Here is a 7,561-nt window from a genome sequence, read left to right as displayed (position 1 = left end):
AATTTACACAATGATTGGCCATCACCACAATGTGCTATGCCAAATCTGAATAGAGCTAACTGGCTCAGTAGGCTAATAAGTGATAATGATCAAGTTTTCATTAAATGTACAATAATATTCATCGGTAAAACGAGACAGAATTTAAAAACAATTAGAGGGAAAATATTTTCTTTCCCCTGTTCGTCTTGAACGCGCCGTGAAAGGTAGTCACATGACATGTGACTCATAAACATCACCTGACCGAGGAGCTTTTGTTAGTAATCTCGACGGCATTTCTCTCAGTTCAGAAACGTACAGGTCCTCCAAAGAAGTCAGCAACATGAAGATATTGTACCTCCTTTTGTTTTCAGTTTTTGCATGGACCTCCGATGCGATCGTGCGGTAAGAAAACCTTTACATCGTATGAGCAAGTAGCAGCTTTATAATTTGGCTAACGTTATGTTGCTCTTTGGCGTTTAAGGGCACTAGATGGCTAAGTTACCTTGTTAGCTGGATGGTGTTGTCATTTTCGCAGAGTCACGGCTCTATGTAAAGCTACTCTAATTAAGCTAACTACAATAATTGAATCTATACGGCTTTTCACTAGCCTACAACACCGTTAGCATAGTTAAGAATTTCTCCAAAACCAAAGGAGAAATTTAGCAAAGTGTAGGCGCGCGGCAACGTTTCACAGCTTACCCAACTCTCAGCACGCTGTATCACACATTGTCCCAACTATTTAAATCGTGATATAATCATATAATAGGGTTCCCACGGGCCGTGGAATGTCATGGAATTTTGCTGAAGTCTATTCCAGACATGGAAAGTCAGGGAATTTTACCTTTGGGCAAAGTGGGAACTCGGAATATTCGCACGCGTAAGACCGCAATATCATGCACATAAAAAAGAATCATATCTGGCACAGTGTGCGTCCACTATCAGCTTTTACACTACACCAATGAAGTGGAGCCGTGGTGACTAGCATTATGATCTTTAAAAAAAAACAAACTTGCTATGTGTTTAGCTTATCCCACGGCTTTGTCTAGTGTGCACAGTCTATAAAAGGTTGAATTGCTGAATATCAACCTGTTTATCAGGTCTACATTAAGTCACCAAGTTAATCGCCAACTGTTGTGGCACCTCATTCATGGTGTCCTAGTTCTTGACGCGCCATGACCCGCAGTTTAAACTTCTGATACACAGCACCGAGTAGACATGGCGTTGAATAGTTCTTATCTAGAACATGCAATGCCTGCTTCCGTTGAATAATGCTCGAGAACATGGTGGTAATAATAGTACTCATTTGTCATATCTTTGGGGTTGTATTCAGTGCTCGTTCAAAACATTCAAAGTTACATAGCGCTTTAATGTTTTGTATTTCCTCAGCTAGGCCTAGTTAAAGCACAAAAAACGAGCTTAAAATGGTACTTTGAGACTCTGATGAATAAAGAATGCTGTCCATGTCCACAGGATTCCACTGAAGAAGTTCCGCTCCATAAGACGCACGCTCACTGACTCTGGCCTGAAGGTGGAGGAGCTGCTAGCTGGAACCAACTCCCTCAAGTACAACCAGGGCTTCCCCTCCAGCAATGACCCCACACCAGAGACTCTCAAGAACTTCATGGATGTGAGTGAGCGTCCCTATTCCTAATAGGATCTGTCTTAGATGCCTGTGCCTTTTTGTTGTGGTGCACTGTGCTGGCTAATCTCATGGTCACGGTGAGAATAGCTGGTGGGAAAGCACCAGCCTTTGGCCTAATAATGTTTAACAGGTGCTCAGTGTTGGCCTATTTTTTTTTTTGTGTGCACAGAGATGAGTGTTTGCCTAAAGCAGAGAGGGTTAAAGCGGAGGATCTTTGCCTTAAGTGTCAGATCTTGTCTGCCAGGAAGTCACAGGGTGTAGATGACTAATGTGGTTTCCTTTGCGATGAAGTAAAGTTGGTGAAGGGCTGCATATATATATATATATATATATATATATATATATATATATATATATATATATATATATATATATATATATATATATATATATATATATATATATAATTTTTTTTTTTTTATATATATATTAGGGCTGTCAAAATAACTGATTAAAAAATTAGTGCAGATTAATCGATTCCGTATGACCTTTGACCCCGAGCCATTCTAGTCAGTAAAAATTAGACTGTAAAATGAAGGAGAGAGAAAAAATAAAGTGTTGAAAATAAAGTCCTCTGCAATGTCTGCAGCAAGGAATTTGCATATCACCAGAGTTCATCAACTCTATAGTCGCACATCAATGCAAAGAAGTAAGTGTTGACATTGAGGGGAGTAATTTTTATCGTGTCCCCTAGGTTATATCTGTGGCCTGAAATGCCTTGTATGTGGAAAAAAAAAAACTTCTTCCAGAAGCACATTTGAATTTATTTCCTCAACATATTATGTCATATCATAGATTATTATGGCAATTATTTGAATAGTGAAAATAATAAGAGTTTTTGAACTTTAATGTCACTAATGCTGATTATTCCATGATTCATTTGAATTTAAATATTTAAAATACCTTCACAGCAAAATTATATATGCGATTAATTTAGATTAATTAATCACAGAGTATGTAATTAATTAGATTATTTTTTTAATGACAGTCCTTAGTTATATATATAAATTATAATTTTTTATCAATCTCCTTCCCCTGTAGGTCATGTACATACTGTTCCACAAATCATTAGCATTGGTCTATTGAGGTAGAGAAAGTTGCCTTGTCATTGTATTGAAGAAATGAGTGATTAGTTGCACTTTTTTAAGTCATGTGAAGTGCATCACTTAAGATGTTGTCAGAGGCATTGTCATGGGGTCTTGGATGTCCACATAAGCTTAACGTTTGGTCACGTTTCTTTCCACAATGCCACTTTCACAATGCCAAAGATTTTGCAATGACCATGAGTGGTGAGATGGTCCCAGAGTTCTTTGACACATTTTTTTATCTCCCTTTTTTTAATGTGGCCCCCAGTCTTTTTTTTTTTTTGTATAGCTCAGCCTTGAACCGAAAAACAGTATTTCCTAAACCATATGCTTGTAGTCTATTTGATTATGTGTTTGCATGTTTTTTTTATTTTTTATATTTAGTTGTCTGTTGGACAGTCAAATTGATCGTAACTGTCCAGTCCTGACTTGGGGCTGTGGGACTTAAGACAATAACTTGCTGAGTCATGGGGATATGTACTGCAGTGGAGCTGTAGATTAATTTTATATTAGAGGCACATCTGTCTCAATGTTTTCATTAATGAAACCAGCTGCTGTGTAATGTTGTTTCCCCAGGCTTTCCACAGTATTTAAAGCAGGTTATTGGTTATTTACATTGGTTCAGCACACTGGGTAATGCAGAGTAATGATTATGGCTACACTTGCAGTGCTATGAGAGCAGTATGATATAACAGGTTTTCAATGTCCCTTCCCACAGGCTCAGTACTATGGGGAGATCGGACTGGGCACTCCTGTCCAGACATTCACGGTGGTCTTTGACACTGGATCCTCCAACCTGTGGGTGCCATCTGTTCACTGCTCGTTCACTGATATCGCTTGCTGTAAGTGTTTCTTCTGCTCCCTTTGGACGAAGGTCCTGCACTCTTATCATGAGCACCATTCAGGCTACAGGCACAGGGGCTACTCAGTGACTTCCATAAAAATCATAAAAATGTTATCATTTTATAAAAATTAATTATTAAAAGTATAAAAAGTGTGTATGCATAGTAATGTACGACAGTGTTCAGTTCACAGAAAGAAATGCACATTCAAGGTGGTTACACCTCGTAACTGCACTATTGTCTGTGAACCGAACAGGTGTGCACTATTTTCTGTGAGGTGATGAACACAGTGTCGTCCACGGAGTCTGCCACCTCAGTCAAATGCTACAATTTTGCAATGTTCTGAACATCTGTCAGATCGCTATTTTATAGCTCTGATGCCACGTGACAGTTCATTTAAACTTCAATTAATTCAGAGAATTAATATACAAGTGTGATACGACCAAAAAAACTGGAGCTACTTCATAGGTTTGCACAGACAGTAATTGACGTTCTAAACACCGCATCATATCAATAGGAAATTCAACAAAGCAGTGGTATACCACTTATTCCCAATTGTTTAGTCTTCAGTGCATAGTGTCATTGTGGCGATTATGTCCAAAGGTCAGGCCAAGTTCATTAAGTGGTGTCTGCTGGGTGAAGTGGTGTCCAGGCATGGGCTTAATCCCTCGCTGGCTGATCACCATCTGCCTCCTGAAATAAGCCAATGAAATGAGAAGAAAAATTGTGAACAGACAACTGGCTAAGTTTGTGTCTGGCCCAGTCAATAAATACAGCAAGATTCATTTGTTTTGTTCTATTTTTCCTCAACATGGGGGAAGTCCCTTATTTTAGATTTCACAAGTGATATTAACTGTTTCACCAAAGCAGTAATATTAAGGAAAAGGTCTTCTTTTGCAGTGCTGCATCACAAGTACAACGGAGCCAAGTCCAGCACATATGTGAAGAATGGCACAGAGTTCGCCATTCAGTATGGCTCTGGGAGCCTCTCTGGCTATCTGAGTCAGGACAGCTGCACGGTAGGCATTTAGATGCTCTGGTTACCATGGTAATGATGCTAACCTTTGGCAAACAGAGGAGCCTTTTCTGCAAGGAGTAGTGTTTTGAAGGACTAACACTCTTCTATCTCTCTTTCTCTCTTTCTCGCTCTCTCGCTTTATCTTTCTGGCCTCCCTCCATCCTGCCTCCTTGTTGCTCTGTTGTCAGATTGGAGACATAGTTGTGGAGAAGCAGGTGTTTGGTGAGGCAATTAAACAGCCTGGCGTGGCCTTCATTGCTGCCAAGTTCGATGGCATTCTGGGCATGGCCTACCCAAGGATCTCTGTGGACGGAGTGCCACCGGTGTTCGACATGATGATGAGTCAGAAGAAAGTGGAGCAGAATGTGTTCTCCTTCTACCTTAACAGGTGTGTGAACGTTCTCCGCATGGCTAGCTGTGTGTGCAAGGGAAGAACGATTAAAGTGTCAATGTCCACAATGCTTATTTTATAATAACAAACATACATCTTTGGTGGGATTTGGTTGGCTTAACTATAGCTCTGTTCATGGTTTTCTTATCTCACCATCTTCCATTGTTTCAGGAATCCCGACACTGAACCCGGTGGCGAGCTGCTCCTCGGAGGAACCGACCCAAAGTACTACACCGGAGACTTCAACTACGTGCCCGTCACTCGGCAGGCCTACTGGCAGGTCCACATGGATGGGTGAGCGCAGAAACTTCTAGCTTTTGGTCACGCAGGGCCCATTGAATGAGATTTGTCTGGAGGTTTTCTGGGATGTAATCCTGGTGTTTGGCATTTTGAGATTGTTGGTTGTTGTGCTTGAAAACAATCTTTGCACCCCCCCCCCTTCTTAGCTAGTAAAAGCCTAGCCAGTAATTAAGGAGTTGGCGAAGGAGAAGGAAAGTCCCCTTCAGAAATCCAACCCAACCAACCCCTGATGCTGAGAAGACATGAGAGTGAAGGGCAGTGTTTGTTCCCAGCGCTGTGTGTTGTCCACAAAGGTGCAGTGCCCTTTAGAAACACGGGGCAGTGTCCAGGCCAGGAATCCCCCTTCAGAGGACACAGAGCTCTTGGCTGACATTTCCATGGCCTGGCGCAATAAAAACACTCTGACCACACAGCTTGGCCTCTTGTGTGGTGGCAATAGTCTTTTTACCTGTGTGAAGTGTGAATACGCTTCAGTCACAGAGGTGCTTGAAACTTCCCCTCCATTCACTTCTCCAAAATGTTACTCTTATCTGTCAATGTGACACAATAGATCTCACACAGGTGCACACAGGACTCTCCCTTTACTGTTCCCCAAGTCTTTTTTTAATCATTGCTGTGTGTGCTTATGTTTAATGTACAGAATGGGCATTGGCAGCCAGCTGACCCTGTGTAAGGATGGTTGTGAGGCCATTGTGGACACGGGCACCTCCCTCATCACTGGACCCCCCGCCGAGGTCAAGGCCCTGCAGAAGGCCATCGGAGCCATCCCCCTCATCCAGGGAGAGGTACCCACTCGCTAATGTTAACCCAAGCACATTTCATGCAATAAACAGTCCTATATGGTTACTCAACCCTCAGTTCATGAATCTATCATTAGTCATTCATTTTATCCTGTTCATTTTGACGTATCCCACAAAGTTTAGAATGAAAGCCATTTAACCACCTCTTGAGGTATTGTACCGTTGCAAGAGGAACGGATGATTGCCCACGTCTGAACAGCGTTTGCTTTTTGTTTTTACAGTACATGGTGGACTGCAAGAAAGTGCCCACTCTCCCCACCATTTCCTTCGTCCTGGGTGGACAGACCTACTCACTCACTGGAGAGCAGTACATTCTTAAGGTTGGTCCTGCCTTGACCTTCCCATTTGTGTTCGTTCTTTTCTTTTGTTTGCTTGATTACCCCCCCCCCCCCCCCCCTTCTGTGTTTGTTCCCTGCTAGTCTTTCAAAAGAATGTGTGGCAGGCATGTGAGCATTTGTATTACCAACATGGTGCCTTAAGCTCTTTTGTCCACTAGATGTCAGCATATGATCTATTATGTTGTGTGAGGGCTGTAACGGGAGCAAAGACAGTCAGGCTAATTAATAGTTAATCTAGTTAATCCCTCAACTATGGTGATTGACTCTAGAACAGATCCGCCACAGGTCTGGCATGGATCGTGGTGTGTTCCCTCTACAGTCTACCACTTTCTGGAAGTTTGACTAGCTGACAGAACCATCTAGAATGTTGCAGTCACTGTGTGCTATTTCAGTGTGTTCATCTGTCCTGTATGGCACTGGAAACAGACCATCCCATGTAGCTGTGAAACTCCACTTTTGTTCTTGTGCATGCAGGAGAGCCAAGGCGGGAAGACCATCTGCCTGAGCGGCTTCATGGGCCTGGAGATCCCCCCTCCTGCAGGGCCCCTGTGGATTCTGGGAGATGTATTCATTGGCCAGTACTACACTGTGTTTGACCGTGAGAGCAATAGAGTGGGCTTTGCCAAGGCCAAATAAGTCCATTTTGACGTAGGCCGTGCGTCAGTCAGTCAACGGGTAGGAGAAGAAACAAGGAGAGTGGTACAAATCTCAGCGAAAAACTGTGTCATGTCGGGACTGGAGAGTAGCATTATAATGTTGTGAATTTGCACTGATCTTAACCTAGCCTGCAAAGTGTTTTAAAACCAATTTTAAGGCAAATAAAGCTTGTGGAATTTTAATCTGTCAAGATAAAACCAAGTAAATTCAGCATCTATGAGAATGCAATCAGGGTCTGTGCTAACTAGCATCAACACTATGGTTTGTTGTTTTTGTTTTTTTGTTCTCATTTGTGGTGAGGGGGACAGGCTCTTGATTTTAAAGAACTGCTGTTGATTTTAATTGCCTTTGATTGCCTCAGAGTGGTATGGAGCTCATGATAATGACGATGAAATAAACACTTTTAAAGTCTACTAGGTGAATGACCATTACTCTAGTGAAGTGCTATTGCACACATTCCAAAACAGTTTTTCCTATATTGTCATTTTTCTGTAGTAGTATTTCTACGT

General features: G+C 41.9%; 1 protein-coding gene across 1 annotated transcript; it reads left to right on the top strand.

Annotated features, from left to right (window-relative positions):
* The first annotated feature begins 248 nt into the window (after positions 1-248).
* Positions 249-7,465, top strand: ctsd (cathepsin D). Its single transcript, XM_076266144.1, has 9 exons — positions 249-381; positions 1,450-1,606; positions 3,425-3,548; positions 4,449-4,567; positions 4,755-4,954; positions 5,129-5,251; positions 5,898-6,042; positions 6,279-6,377; positions 6,870-7,465. Exons 1-9 carry the CDS (start codon positions 320-322, stop codon positions 7,029-7,031), a joined length of 1,191 nt encoding a protein of 396 aa, XP_076122259.1. The 5' UTR covers positions 249-319; the 3' UTR covers positions 7,032-7,465.
* The last annotated feature ends 96 nt before the right edge of the window (positions 7,466-7,561 follow it).

This window comes from Alosa pseudoharengus, unplaced genomic scaffold (genome assembly GCF_046254945.1).
Source record: "Alosa pseudoharengus isolate Yale_2024_CS ecotype anadromous, Long Island Sound unplaced genomic scaffold, YU_APseudo_1.1 YU_APseudo_1.1_scf_10, whole genome shotgun sequence".
NCBI lineage: Eukaryota > Metazoa > Chordata > Actinopteri > Clupeiformes > Clupeidae > Alosa > Alosa pseudoharengus.
This window is presented reverse-complemented; position numbering and strand designations above follow the sequence as displayed.

What these genes read in the sequence shown, in the direction of transcription:
- ctsd (XM_076266144.1), top strand. Translation starts at nt 320, where the DNA reads ATGAAGATATTGTACCTCCTTTTGTTTTCAGTTTTTGCATGGACCTCC. An exon ending in GTTCACTGATATCGCTTGCT is followed by an intron (nt 3,549 to 4,448) that starts GTAAGTGTTTCT and finishes CTTCTTTTGCAG; the next exon opens with TGCTGCATCACAAGTACAAC. An exon ending in TCCCCCTCATCCAGGGAGAG is followed by an intron (nt 6,043 to 6,278) that starts GTACCCACTCGC and finishes TTGTTTTTACAG; the next exon opens with TACATGGTGGACTGCAAGAA.